Source organism: Choristoneura fumiferana, chromosome 13 (assembly GCF_025370935.1).
Source record: "Choristoneura fumiferana chromosome 13, NRCan_CFum_1, whole genome shotgun sequence".
Lineage (NCBI taxonomy): Eukaryota > Metazoa > Arthropoda > Insecta > Lepidoptera > Tortricidae > Choristoneura > Choristoneura fumiferana.
In genome coordinates this window covers 15,067,124-15,082,950 of record NC_133484.1, presented here as the reverse complement: position 1 = coordinate 15,082,950, position 15,827 = coordinate 15,067,124, and the positions used below count along the sequence as shown (strand labels likewise).

The window sequence follows — 15,827 nt, the reverse complement described above, 5'->3', positions numbered from 1 at the left end:
CTAACGCAGCCATGACAAGTTCGTATGTTACACTCGGTAAAGCGCTGTCGCAGGGAGCCTCGCTGTTGCCCCTATCAATCGTGCAACCGCGCAAATTAGCGGAGGCCCTAAGCTACTGGAGAATTTGTTCAATGTCGTGCATTAATGTCATGTATTGATGTAATACATCAAAGTAAAACCAAACTACAGCCATATATTATAGTTTTTTATTTACATTGATTACGTGTGAAACATCAGAAAGCAGATACCGTCGCTAGACTCATAACTAGCCCCAGGGGCGAGTTATGTGTCAGCGACTGTATCTTGATAAAATATACATGTAATAAATACTAAGTTCGACCTGCAATACAACTTTGTCTCTGGATGCTGTTCTTGTACCATCAGCCAAATATGTGGTCTACCACCCTAAAGTTGATAATAGTTTGCATGTCACAAAACAATAATGCCAATAGACGTGTCTGTCAACTTGAAAGTTCGACTTTAGCGACATATTCATTTGATAGGAACTTGTTTAAAAATTGACAGAACACTTATTTGGCTGATGGTACCTACTCGTCAAGAATGTCAATGGGGCATTTATTGTGAAAAGGTAATATTGCGGGCCAAGTTTATGGCAGATTACTTACGAGCGTAAGGAAGTAAACGTTGGTTATCCGGGTGCGGCTCTGAAGCGTTTCAACCGAATTAATCTATGTGTTATGAAAATATGAGGATAATATCCAAGAACTAGAAACAATTGCAATTCTGCAACCACATTACATTTATATTTAGTTGACGGACATATTATTAGTTGATTTTCTTAACATAAGAGAAAAGGTGGTTGAAATGCTTCAGAACCCTACCCATCTCTTACGCAGTGAATGAGCACGACAATCATCAGAGCCCAGCGAGTCTTGCGCGTCAATAGAATACATTAGATTGGTAAAGGGATTTCTTCGCCGATTATACTTCTGCAGTACAGTCACCAGCATTAATATCTGCCACAGCGGAGCGTGCAAAAATATCTGACACGTCTTTCCGGCCCTAGAAATAGGATCGTATCATATATTTATGCACGCTTGTCGTGTCAGATATTGGCGCTGGTGACTGTACCTATAGGTTCAACTTCGCTCCTTACAAAACTACTACACGGCATTGATCGTTATTAAATTCACAATTTTCTACTAATCGATTTAGAATGATCTATTTTCTAGTAGCTAACTGTTCCAGTAGAGAAGCGATTCTTTCGTGTTTCGAACTCTCTCGCAGTGGACATTTGCTCTGAACGTAGGTAAGCGCACTTTGGTCGCGCTGTTCGAACGCCACCTGAGCTGCTTCTTCGTAGAAACTGTAAAAAAAATAATGATTGACTCGCAATTAGAATCAATGCCATATTATATGGCAGAATGCGACAGCGTTTTCAGACAGAAAACAATTTTTTTTTGCGAGTGCGATAGACAATAGTAGGTGCTCATTTGGCCCATTACTCGAACGTTTGTTCAGAATCACTTTTACCCGCGACTTTGTACGCGACATAGACAATATCGTAAGTAAGACAAATACTAGTTTTTAATGGAAGAAGAAATGATAGTACCCAAGCTCAAAGAAATTAATAAAATATTCAGCGGCGTCTTTAGCCCATGTAGCGCCCGTGTGCAAATATTACTTAACGCCATCTAGGAAGCGCACGGTCAAAATGGAATAGGTACAGTCACCAGCATTAATATCTGCCACAGCGGAGCGTGCAAAAATATCTGACACGTCCTTCCGGCCCTAGAAATAGAGTCGTATCAGATATTTCTACACGCTTGTTGTGTCAGATATTGGTGCTGGTGAGTGTTTTTATCCCGCGGGAATTTTACACTGTTTCGGGAAAAAAATTGCATTTTTTTGAAGAAAAGTAGTTGTGTCAATCAGGGATAGCGTAGTTTACAATTGGTGGAAGATTTTTTTAAATCGGTTCAGTAGTTTCAGAGATTATCCCTACAAACACAAATGTTATAAAAAATTTAGATATTGCCCTATCACACGGGAATTTAAAAAAATCCTTCCTTGGCGCACCTCTATGATATTCTTGGAACATGTATGCCAAATGTCTAGTCTCTAGCACCAGAGGCTTAGGATGAGCGTTGTCTGTCAGTCAGTCAATCACTGTACTGTTTTATAGGTTTGGATAGTTATAGATAGTTAGTTATTATTCTTACCCAGCCTTGACGTAATATTTGACTTTGATGTCGTCCCGGCACCGCGGCAGGTATTTAAGCGCCTCATCGCTGTTATTCCGGTTGAGGCAGGCGTCCACAAACGGTTCGTACCCCACCGGAGACTTCTTGGATTTGGAGAACCGGTCCAGCTCTGCCCAGTCGTTCTTCTCCGCCAGTGTTAGTATGCGTAACCACCAGTATCTGAGGAAAGGTTACTATTAAAACTGTTGTCTGGTTTTGACAAAAACAAAAGGAGTTATTTACGTCTTTGCAGGTGGAAGAACCTTGTGCAAGGTCCGCCCGGATTGCTACCACCATCTTGCTCGCTAATCCTGCCGTGAAGCAGCAGTGCTTGCACTGTTGTGTTTCGGCGTGGAGAGTAAGACAGGCGGTGAAATTACTGGCACTTGAGGAATACCATCTTAGGCCTCTAGGTTGGCAACGCATCTGCAATCCCCCTGGCATTGCAGGTGTCTATGGGCGGTGGTGTTCTCTTACCATCATGAGACCCACTTACTCGTTTGCCATCCAGTCGAAAAAAAAAGTCGACGCGTATATTCTATGTATTTTTTTTGTTTGATCATGTAAGTATCATGACCACTTTTGACAAAATAACGATTAGGTCCACCAGGTCAGGTTAGGACCAGGTTAAAAACAAACAACCTTCATAATTTCCTGGTCTCTCCAACAGAGATGTGCTATGCAGCTATGCTGCGAGGATGTGTGAAAGCTACGTTACGAAACTATGTGACCGTTTCCATTAATGTTAAGGTATGTAGGCGATCGACGAAGATGCGCAGCCACGACATAGCTGTGCGAGGTAGATTCGCAGGTCGAGCTACGCGCTGTGTTCTGCACATAGCTACACCACTCGCGACCATCCTGACACGCATCCACAACACGAATCCAGAGCACGCATCTTTTTATATAAAAAAACATAGCTTAGTTGAACCCGTTTCCACCTACGCTAAGTGGACCAGTGAATATGATTGGTGGATATCAAACGCATAAAAATTTCAAAAAAGAAAAGGGTAAACTTTTTTTTGAAAACGCCCGTTCACGTAGCATGGCACATCTCTGGTGGAAAGGCACTGTTAAGATTGTGTACCTCCTATCTGGCATTTTGTATTCAGAGCGCAGTTTGTCCGCCAGTTTGATCTCGCCCTGATTCAGTAGTTTCTTCACAGTATCGTGCAGAGACAATCCGACGAAACTCTCCCCGTACGTCTCTTGCAGACTCGATTGTTGCTTGTAGAGCTTGCGGGCATCTTCGCAGATCGACACACCTGCAAAAGTAAGCTGGAGTGTTTATGTGAAGCGGAGCAAAGGTCGTCCAAAGCTTAGTGTAGCTTCAAAATTCGAAAATCGTGCAAGTTGCATACATTGCGAGAGCGTAAAGCGAACGAGTTTGTAGGGTCAATGGAGCGCCGCAATGTAATCGTAACTTGAAAGGTTTTTTTTACAGGACTAAACTGGGCTTAATACGTAAATATCTCACTATAGGGATTTGCATATTGAGAGAACGTCGCGCTATATCAAATCTCGATTAAAAAAGTGTCAAGTGACGTTTGCCTTCAAGAAAAATGAAAGCGGAAGGGAATCTTGGTAAGTACACATCAGGGATTGATAGACTTGAGAAGGCATTAAGGCAGGGCCAGTGCTAATCTTACCTAGATCATTCTTCCCTTTCTTGTAGCATTCCCGGGCAGATATAAGCGAGGCCTCAGCGCTCCCCGGACTGGACTGTTCGATGGCGTCCCGGATGTGCGTGGCGGCCTGTCCGGTAAAGTCGTCCTCTTGCACATACACTTTGCGCAACGCTTCGCGGTTGTGGCTCGCGCAGTACTTTATGTAGAGCGCGTGAGCGAGCGGGAAGCCGCGGATTGTTAGCTGGAGAGCGAAGTTGACCGTTAAGCAGAAGGGGATAGTATCATTTCTTCTAAAAAGTAACTCGTCTAAGAAGCAATTGGTTGTTCGTGGCGGAAACTTGAAAAAAAATAGGTTAGCCACGCGGAAAAGGAGCTCCGTGAAGCGGAGCTCCGTCAGCGGAGCTCCGTCGTCTTTGAGTCATAGAATTAACGATGAACGGAGACCGACTAGAGTCTAAACACTAGACATTCGCAGAACTTCTTAGATCATTTGCTATTTAATCCAGTTGATTCTTAGACAAACTAAATAAATAAGCTGCCATCAATTTAGAAAAGCAGCACTGTACTTTTCTCTTATTTCTAAACGAAACTATTCGGCCTTCATACAACGGAAAATTATGTTATGTTCTTAAGTTCTATTAATAACCTCAAATTCATGTTTCCCCATTTTCTCTTTGAGATGTAACAGTACGATGTATACAAGGTCGGTGTCGCCGCTGGCCGTCGCTTTGAGAAGGGCTGTGGACCCTTCACCCAGTTCTAGGAGCAAGGGCACTTGGAGTTTGCTGCGAGTCTCGTATTCTAAAATCTGAACAAGAAATTCTGTTGTTAGAATTAAAACATATGTAAGATCTTAAAACTATTTTTACAAGTTACAAGTTTTATAAATTGACAATCTTGCAAATCGAATTTCATATAGGTCAGTTATAGGTAGGTTAGTAGACAAGATTCAAGTGTGCAAGTACAGTCAGCAAAAAACTGTATTCACAATGTTTATTTTTATTTAACAACACTTACTTAAGTTATACTTGATGCACTTGACCTAAAATGTACTTTGATATAGGAAGTAGAAAAATATATTAAAAAAAGCAAAAAGCCAACGGCACGCGGTGTTCCCAGGCGGTCACCCATCCAAGTACTGACCGCGCCCGACGTTGCTTAACTTCGGTGATCGGACGAGAACCGGTGTTTTCAACGTGGTATGGACGTTGGCAACCACATATCTGAATTTCAATACCAACATCGGAACATTACAACGTCACGTGTAATAAACTTTTTTTTATTGTTAACATACTTTGATCGCCAGCGCCTTTCTGCCTTTATCGGAAGCTTTCTTTGCTATGGTGGTATATGAGATGCCGGGTACGTTTCGTAACTTCTCGCCGATTTCACGCGCCGCACTTTCATTGTCCAAGTGGGGCTGTGTAACCTAAAAAATAAACAAAATTAAATTATACTTGATGGTCTAAGAGCTAGCTACGGAAATAGGTTTGCAATTCATAGGGCAACGAAATCCTTCTAGTTAGTGTGCCATAATAACATTATTAATAGATCCGGGCGCCTGGAGCTGTTCAGCGGTGGGTGTGACAGTGGTTGGGCATCAAAGGGGTTGTAAAATCAATTGAAGGCGTGCAATTTATAGCCCTCTGCGTTTGGTGTGTTATTATTATTTCCACTAATTAAAACGCATGGCAATGTTATATTCCAATTAAATACACACTTAACTATAATATGACACAAAACTCGGAGCTCTATAAATTGCACGCTTTCAATTGACTTTACAACCCCTTTGATGCCTAACCACTGTCACACCCACCGCTGGACAGCTGCCAGGCGCCCGGATCTATTAATAATGATACTATGGCACACTAACTAGAGGAATTTTGTTGCTCTATAAATTGTAAACCTATTTCCGTAGCTGGCTCTACGACTATGAGATTGATCTACTCATCTAGTAAACTGGGCATTATGCGATTTGGAATAGGGTGGCAAAGCAGCAAGTGTGTCAATGGTAAGTGTGGAACTTCACCCATGGACAATTACCTTGTAGCAGGCCCAGTGTGACAGCACCCGGGTTTGTCCATCCTTGAGTTGTAGGTACCCGGCAATGTGTCGCGCCAGGCAATGCAGGCGCCGCCAGATCAGGCGGTCTAGCAAGATACGCTCGCCTAGGTTTTGGACTCTGGAGCGCTGGGTTAAGGTCATTTTATTTATTTGCTTCAGGCGACAGCCTGTAGATAATATCATCATCATCAACATCATCCCAGCCTATATACGCCCCACTGCAGGGCACAGGCCTCCTCTCGGAATAAGAGGGCTTGGGCAGTAGTTCCCACGCGGGCCTGTGCGGATTGCGAACTTCACACACACCGTTGAATTGCTTCGCAGCAAATAATATATTACAGCATTATACAATAATACTTTTTAAACACAGTAAAATATAATTCACTAGCCTTTTGTCGGCGACTCCGCGGGAACTATGTAATTTTCCGGGATACAATACAATACAATTCAAAGACTCTTTATTGTACACCAGAAATAGTAAGCGTTACAGAAAACAGATACGCAGAGAGAAAATTATAAAAAAATATCCTATTCATCTAAAACGGTTCAGCGGTTTAGACGTGACAAGGTAACAAATAAACAAACAGACTTAGGAGCTTTCGCATTCATAATATTAGTGGGATTAACTCATAAGTTCATATCATAACATAATAAGTTAAGTCAGTGAAGCATTACGCACTTTCGCAGCTGTGTCATATTTAAACCCTGCCACTCCCCTCCTCCACTGCCGGCAATAATAATTTCTGAAAGGAATCCTAGGGTTAAATAAAATGAGGTTGGAAGAGTAAAGTTTGACAAGATGTAGCTAGCTACCTACCATCCTACGAAATATTGAAACAAAATGTCTATAGTAGTTTATCCTACACTATAGTATAGAAAGATACGATAGTATAGTAAAGACGCACAGATGGTTGGAGCTCTTTTAAAGTACTTACCAATTATTGTGCCATTTACCCTGACGAAGATAAAAATAGACACATTATTTTCGACATCCATTGTAAACAAATGTCGCAGTATGTATTATTGTGCCATCGGAAAAATAATTTTTAGTTCAATGAATAAAGCTTGTTACGTTTAAACTCTATGTTGTAGTTGTAAATAGCACATAAAAACAGTAGCGTTGTTTTCACGTGATGTACCGTAATGTTTTGGCAAAATGCCAAAAAAACCGTAATATTTTTTAGGTTAATAGTGTTACAGACGATGACCCGTGACGAACGGACAGACCATTAAGAATTTTCCGTAGTGTTTTAAGGTCCCGTATCCAAAGAGTCCAAACGGAGCTCCATTATTACTCACGAGTCTGTCTGTCAAACAGGTTTTACAGTCAAACGGGTATAGCGGGTATTTTGGTGATCAAATTATAACAATACCTCTCCTTTCAGTCGGGTAAAAAAAAATGTTGTTAAAGCGGCTCCCATACAGTTAAAGAGAGGCTCGAAAAAAAATGTTGAATGTACCTTTAAAGTAAACGGAAATCAAAAATAACACGTTGTATACTACCTACCGTGAAAAATTATCTAGCTGATGGTGAACACCGCAATTAAATCCATCCCTTAGTTTACATGATCTAAGCGTACAGACGGCGTTTATTTTATACTACCTGTGTAAAGAAGTAGAAATCACGCGAACCGGAAGACGAAGCGTTGGCAGGCCTACTACTTTTTTATTTTTTTTTATTCGACTGGATGGCAAACGAGCAAGTGGGTCTCCTGATGGTAAGAGATCACCACCGCCCATAGACAACTGCAACACCAGGGTATTGCAGATGCGTTGCCAACCTAGAGGCCTAAGATGAAATACCTGAAGTGCCAGTTATTTCACCGGCTGTCTTACTCTCCACCCCGAAACACAACAGTGCAAGCACTGCTGCTTCACGGCAGGTTTAGCGAGCAAGATGGTGGTAGCAATCTGGGCGGACCTTGCACAAGGTCCTACCACCTGCCTACTAGATGGATTGACCACATCGTGAGATTCGTAACCGATGGATGCAAGTGGGGAGTTGTCATTCATTGCGACGTGAAAGTGGAAGTCTTTCGGCTGATGATGATGATGAAAGAAGTAGGAAAAGGATACTGCCAGAACGTAAGTGGTATGGCGACTTTAGGATCTCGTATGGCATTCAAGACCCTTAGCCATCGACAGGTCTTGACATAATGGTCGGTCAGTTGTTGGTCAATGATGAATCCCTTGCCGAATTGCGCCGCTCGTATCAGCATCTTCTGCACTTCGGGGTCGAATTCGAACGCTGCTGCGTCGATGCAATCTTGCACCGCTTTGGCTAGGTCAGGTTTGACCAGCCGGATGTATTCGTCGGCTCTGTGGCTGCGTCTCTGTTAAAGTAATGGAGATTGGGAAGAGGCATATTAGAAGTTGGTTGGACACTTGAGAATACGATAGCCTGCATTATGTTTTACATAACTAACTTTATGTTACTTATATCAATATCTCCGGTACCTGAATGTGTTTATGCTTCGTTATTGGTTGGACATATTGTGCAACACAATAGTGTTGAATTGCCGCTTTTTCTACTTTCCTTTTATCAATGTTTAGTTTAGTTTATTTATTCACTCAACATAACAATTACATTATATAAATACATTAAGTCAGATTATATAAGAATTTATGCTGAGATCGTCAAAACTTTAAGCTCGCCTTTGTTCTCCTCTCTGTGTATTTGTATTTTTATTTTTATGTGCAATAAAGAGTTTACATACATACATACATGGGCCAATCAACTTTTTTACCGACACTAATTTGTCCGCGACATTTTTCAAACAATTGCAGATTTTTGTAAGAAAACATGTTTTTTCTGTAATTTAATAGATGATGTACATGAATACGTGCCATCCTACGTATGTTCAACCTATTAAACCGTGAAATATCTTGTTGGAAGTAAGATTTTTTGGTAACGCCAGAGACAATTTTGGTAACGCTGGAGACGCCCAAAGTGTCGGTAAAATAGTTGATTGGCCCACATACTTATAAAAGTAAGCAAAGATAAAAAACAATCTATAAAATACAATATCAAAATAAATTAAATTCGTCCCCAAGGGGGAGTTGTCAAAAAATCAAATTATTAAAATGCTGTGTACAATTGGAGGACATGGGGGGAGGCCTTTGCCCAGCAGTGGGACACCTCTACAGGCTTCTAAATAATAATAAATAATAATAATAATATGTGCACCTACAATTAATATTGTGATGTATTGCGCTGTAATTATTGAGATTAAATCACTATTTATAATTTCGTTAGCTTGCATTATGTTATTGTAGGTACGTAAGTTAATATAATAAAAATAAATAAGAACGAACATATTAAATATAATGACCCGGATAACTCACGTCTTAAATCGAGTTGCTGAGTCGCGTTGCTCCGAAGACGAAGGGCTACGGATTAGCCCGAAACATGTCGAGCTAAACTCGATTTAAGACGTGAGTTATCCGGGTCATTATATTTAATATGAGTGAGTCTCACGATAGTTTCATGTTCAAAGAACGAACATAGCATATAGTGTTTTATTTGTAAATTTCCAATGTCTGTTTTTATACTTTTAGACTCACTTTTTGTTAGTCCCTAACCAAATGCTCCTATCATCCACTCAAAGGTTGACTGGTAGAGATCCCTCCCTTAAAGGTATAAGTTCGCCTTTGTACATATGACTCAACGTTTGTCAATTGTGTTTGTTTATTTATTTTGTACAATAAAGAGTTTACATACATATATAAAATCAGTAAAAAAACTGTTGTTAACGTTTGTCTGCCTGATTATAACACGTTAGGTATATGACAACTCTTAAATTTGCCATAACCGTAAAAAATACATTTCGTTACCTGGAATTGTTTTGAAGCTTCAACTAGATATGAGCCGGGCGCCGTGCTGTCGATCCGGAATATCTTCTCAATTACCACCGGCACTCTTTCTATCAGTTCGTGCGTCATTTCGGAGATGACTCGGACGCAGTCCATCTCGGGGATGATGTGGAAAGGACCGTCGTAGAAGAACTTCTCGACTTGCCCTTTTGAACCGAACACGCAGAGCATGTCGTCCCAATGGGCCACCACGGCTTGGGAACCACACCTAAAATAAATTGTTCATATAATTACTTTTTATAATGACAGTGTTTTATTTTAGAGCACGCTTGTCTAGGACACAATAGAGCTGTCGCCATTACATTGACTTGGCTTAATTTTACGTACAGACTATTTATGTATTATGTACAGTCCATGTTACTTTGTAGAAACATTACAGCCACGCCACCTGACGCCAGGCAACGAAAATATGTCGCGCAGCCGCATAAGCGATCTGACGTACTACTACTATACAATACCATACAATACAAATATTCTTTATTGATCACCAAAAGCAGTACAGAGACATAACAAAAATAGCAAAATATGCCTAGGTCTAGGTCTATGTACAGGTCTTATGTTCGAATTCTTAACCGTCAATACTCGTCATATTATAAATAAATGATTTCTAGCGAAAAACTTAGACCTTCTAAACTGGTGAACCCGGCGTGAGAGACTTACTTACTTTTAGACTTCTAAAACTTTTTAAAAAATTGGTTTGTTGGTAAAAAATAGCTAAGTCAAGTCTTGACCCTGTATTACATCCCAAGTGAAATAACTTGACAGCTATACCGACCTCAATACTTTTCTCGGCGAAGTCAACAACGACGCATATTCTTAATAGAGAACTTGGCTTTCATTTCACATTTATGTTTTTGATGGATCATACTAACCACACCAACTCTTTTGGCTGCTTGATATACCCAGTGTCGGTCTCGCAATACTTATTCCTGAAGTCCGAGGACCCAATCCATAGGAATCCAGAGTCAGTGAACAGCGCCGCGTGCCGTCCATTCTGCGACGGCACTATGGACAGGATTTGTGTGTACGGGTTCCTTATCTCAGGGCGCTGAGGAAAAATGTGTGTCAATTAAACCCTGCTAATATTAAAGCCAAGTAAAAATCTGCTGAGGAACATTGTTGAATCAACGTGTTGCTGAGTTTTCGCTCACCATGGGGCAACATGCAGCGAAAAACTAAATATATAAATACGACAGTTTGTGAGTGTTTGTATTGTTTGTCACGCTATTGAATCATGACCCAGGGTAGAACCTTTGTGTTACTAATGCCATGTTGACATCTTAATAAACAATTTCCTTATTTTTGATACAATATGTAATGTTGACATCTCATACTTTTGTCAAGGAAATGATAATGAAATTGATTATCAAAAGGTTCCTGGGTCATGATTCTATTTGTTCGACTGTAGATAGCTGGGCATCTGGATTCACACATTGGCTACTTTTTATCCTAATATTCCCATGGGATCAGGATAAAATCTTGAAATTTTAAGTGGTCAGATTAGAGTCATCAAATCTGGCATGTTTGTTTTATAAACAACACTACTGCTTTTTAATACTAATACCTAATTAATTTGCAATATTTAATTTACATTCTATTTTATTTAAGTCTAAGCTATTGTTTTATGTTTCTGAGTTTATAGTGTTAGTGTTGTAATTTTTGACATGTGTGTGAGTTGCATTTAATAAACAATACCTGGGCGACCGAGCTTCGCTCGGGCTAATACTCGATAGTAAGCTTTTTCTCAGAGGTAAGACCCCTTCATACCAAATTTCATCGAAATCGCTGGAGCAGCTTATTTATATATACACTAGTGTTTAACCGCGGCTTCGCACACGTAAATCATTAGATCCAGTATCAGAATTGAAATTTTGGGATTTTTAAAAATTCTCGTGGGCATTCCCGAAAATTAAATCGTTGTCTTCATTGAGGTTACATTAAAAATAATGGTGTCAAATTTCATGAATCCCAGCGGTTGTTGTTTCGAGATTTTTTTCCTATCCCGTGGGAATATCGGAATAAAAAGTAGCCTATGTTTTATGAAATTTGGTATGTAGATAGCTACATACCAATTTTAATCCAAATCCGTCTAGCCGTTTCAGCGCGAAGGAGTAAAAAACATACTCACTCACTCACAAACTTTCGCATTTATAATATTAGCAGGATATATAATACAAGAGTTGCTCGTTTAAAGGTATTAGATTGATAGATAATAGCTGATATCTACCAAGGGAATAGCCCTGGACTCTCCGAGCTGGCACTTGTAAATCTCCTTGTCCCGACACACCAGGAAGCCTATGACAGCCGAGGACCTCAGGCCCGTGCTCAGAACACACCAACACGTTATGGGTTCGCTGGCCCCTGGAATTAGAAATAACGGCCCCTGTAGCCGGATTGCTTAGCTTGCGATAAGGCTAACACGCGCTGGCTTTAGTCTACAGCCCCAGTAGTACCTCGCTCGCCAACGCAAAGTGACATTTACTCATCTGTTAGAGTAATGGAGTAAGTTGTAACACGTTCTATAATTTGGAACAACCCTGAAGAACCAGTTAAAAACTATCCTAAAGGCCGTACACACAACAGCTGTAAAAGAATTGGTGGCCTAGTGGTTTGGCCTCTTAAGAAGAGGCTCGTGGGTCCAAACCCGGGCTCACACGCATCTCGGAGTTTTTTAAATTCATGTGTGAAATTATATTCGAAATTTACGGTGAACGAAAACAACTTACGTGGCAAGTCAGGCACGGGCCGAATCTTGGGCTCGGCGATGTTGCTAAGTAGGAACATGCGATTGGTGGATGTCATTACAGCCAGCCCCACTCCAAACGGGTTAGGGAACAGCTGTGCCTTGGTCACCTGTCCAAAAAAAACACCAAGATAGTAATACAGTTTCTAGTTTCCTTACTGGCGTATTTTTATTTTTCAGGGAGAGTATGACGCGAGAGGAAGATCCAGAAAAGTGTTGGCTTATAGGTACAGGTCGATTTACAAGAGCTGGCACGAATAGATTGAATGAGTGGAGTGAATGAAAGTATCTGTGTGTTACCGATTGAATACACTCCACACAAATATGAAAATGTCATGCATCAGTCATTTTCCTACATAAATGTCTAAGTGACATTACTTTCGTTCATTACTTTCGTTCAATCCATTCGTGCCAGCTCTTGTGAATCAAGCTGTAGATCTAGAATTTGGGGTTCTTAATCCTCGCTACAGAAAATCTTGGCAGTGAATGTGACCCATTTCTGTCCTTCCTTTGTATAGGCACATCTATCAGTTCCAGTTTTTTAAAAGATGACCAGGGCCCAATTGCTTAACAAATTACAAGCTAATAGTATTTGAAAAGAAAAAAGAAAAGAATCAATTTATTTGCCAAATTTCGGCACAGCAAAAAGAAAAAAAAATACAATTAAAAATAAGACAACCTTATTACATACTAAAAAAGAAAAATACTGTGCCGAAAGAAGCAAAAAGGGCCATACTCAGCGTGTTGCCACGGCAAGCCGCAGCTCTGGTTTTCAGTATGACCCTTTAACTTAGCGATTTTGTATAGAAATTTTTGCATTGAATTGCATTTTTTTGGATTGAATTTGCTTGTAATTTGTTATGCAATTGGGCCCTGGTGGAAATAATCTTACGAACTTAGAGAACATGCAAAACACTCAACATTGTTATTTCAAAGTTCAATATCTCAAAAACAGCTGAACCAATAACCGAGACCCACTGCAAGGAAACTCGCTTTCACATATTAAACCTTATGCAAATAGGTCCAACCGTTTGAGAGCTACATTTCATAGACAGATATACAGACATTGGCAACAAACTTATTTATAACACCCTTCCTTTTGCATTGGGGGTTAACAATAAATTGATATATGTAAAAATCTTAAATTTGCTCGAACCTGCTCTTTTATTATCACAAGCTTTTATTTGATTGTTTGTATGGGTCAAACCTTAAAAGTCAAATTGAACCTACTTCCAATCCAATGGTTGGGTTAACTTGAAACACATTATGTAAGTTACAATGTAAGTACAATCAACAAAAAGGACACGCAATAAAAAAAAGCTTAAAGTAAAAGTTATTTTTTTAACATAAACTAATAATACCCTACCTTAGTGTCCCTAACTTCTTGGCCCATATTGAATGTCTTCTGGTAAGCTCCAAACATGTCATATATAAGGACGTCTCCACTCTCCTGAACACACAGGAGCTGCTCTCCATCTGACCAGCCCATGTGGACCAAGACCCCACTGTTCCACTAGAATGGTTCAAACAATACAGATTCCATTATTTTCAATGTTTCTCTCCAGCAGAGGGTTGTGGGCTCAAGCCCAGGCTCCGTATCGCTGAGCCTTTTCAAACTGATGTGTGTACCATGAATTTTATGGTACAGAAAAACATTATAAGGGATCCTGCACACATCTGTCAAGAAATTCAGTGTTGTGTATGTTGTTCCCAATTTTCAATGGACCCATGTGGGAACAATAGCCCAATCCCTCACATTCTGAGAGGAAGACCTGTGTATTTTAAAATTTATGACAGTGGAAGCATTCTACACTTCCACTGAACGTAGATATAGTTTAGATATAGTTAGTGTTTAGTATTGTAACTAAGGGACCCCATACATCCCTGTATTTTTATTATTATTATTTTTTGTATTTTTTTTTCTTTAATTGTATAATATAGTTTTTAAGTATTTTATTTGTAATTATATTATTATGAAAAAATGACTTTCTGCCAAGTTTCTTGCGGCGCATTCTTCGTAGTTTAAAAAAAAAGACGTGTAAAAGTGCCCATTGCGGCCTATTTACTGAATAAATCATTTGAATTTGAATTTTGATTTTTTTTGAATTTGAATTTGTGTTTTGGGATAGAACATCTATAGGCTAAGATGATGATAATTATGATCTCCGATGTGCCATAATTAAATTATTTATTATTATACTCATAGTTACATGGTTAGGAGAAAGGAACTCGTTTTTACGAGTATTAGCAAAACTATTACATAACTAAGATATATTTTTCTATTATTGGTGTTAAACACCCCCATGACTGCTACATTACATGAAGATGATGTGGATTATTATTATCTAGTGCATTTGTACAGACAAAAAAAAAATAGTGTTACACAAAGTCAATTTATTTTGCAGTGTCATTCAATAACATTCTCTACTGTTAAATTCAAATCTCTGTAAACTTTTTATAAGAAAACATTAAATTTATATATTTAGGCTGCGATTTTTTTTATTCTATTGATATTTTTGTGTCAGATGAGTGATGACATGACCTGAACAAAATGATTACCTTATAGTAGTCTTACCAAAATCTTAGATATAACATTTCCTGCACAATTGTATATGGTAATGACTGGTTTAGTTGTTGTAGCAATCCGCACAAACTGTTTCCTGTCCCGTACAACAGCAATTGGCCCCCCATATGGAGCTCCAGTGACTATCATATTGTCCAAACCCTCATCCATCGCCCAGCTCATATTGTATATGTCGAATTTCCTAAAATGATAAAATATATTGTACTTTAAACAATACTTTTCTCAATTGTTTTGTATCAACATAATGACATATTATTTCTGTGTTTGAGATCATGACAAGTAATTCCATGACATTCTGGTAGAAATATTTGCTATTGGTTTGCTAAATTACTGATGGTAAAACGCCCATTGTATCATAACAAGGCATGCAATCGGAAAAAGTACATGTCATTAGTTAGCTGACCTGTAATAGGAATCCAACTGGAACCAGTCCGCAGTAAGCAAGGCCGACATTGTGGCTGGTGGCAATTAAACACACAAAATTGTGATAAGTTCCTGATAACACGATTAATTTTCCTCTATTGTTATTAGTGCTATGGAGAACAAACTCTCGTTTGCTACGGAAGTTCACACAGGTTACCAACTTTTACATGTTTGGTCGCTATTAAATGAATTCTTTATGAGTATTATTTGTATTTAATTTAAATAAACTCCGATTTATTTTTACATTCCTTAGTAAATAAAGTATCACACAGCGCGCAGCGCAAGCAAAAATACAACAAAATTTGTAT

At 39.4% G+C, this 15,827-nt stretch overlaps 1 protein-coding gene and 1 non-coding gene across 2 annotated transcripts; both read right to left on the bottom strand.

Moving 5' to 3' along the window:
* Positions 1-184: 184 nt before the first annotated feature.
* LOC141434139 (vacuolar protein sorting-associated protein 16 homolog) lies at positions 185-15,827 on the bottom strand. Its single transcript, XM_074096431.1, has 15 exons — positions 15,500-15,827; positions 15,088-15,277; positions 13,879-14,025; positions 12,496-12,622; positions 11,997-12,130; positions 10,642-10,817; positions 9,731-9,977; positions 7,973-8,229; positions 5,876-6,014; positions 5,127-5,261; positions 4,479-4,640; positions 3,854-4,073; positions 3,292-3,469; positions 2,184-2,384; positions 185-1,327 (listed from the first exon to the last, which is right to left on the bottom strand). Exons 1-15 carry the CDS (start codon positions 15,547-15,549, stop codon positions 1,183-1,185), a joined length of 2,508 nt encoding a protein of 835 aa, XP_073952532.1. The 5' UTR covers positions 15,550-15,827; the 3' UTR covers positions 185-1,182.
* Positions 4,927-5,045, bottom strand: LOC141434566 (5S ribosomal RNA). The gene has a single exon (XR_012452066.1). It is a non-coding gene; the product is annotated as a 5S ribosomal RNA (ribosomal RNA).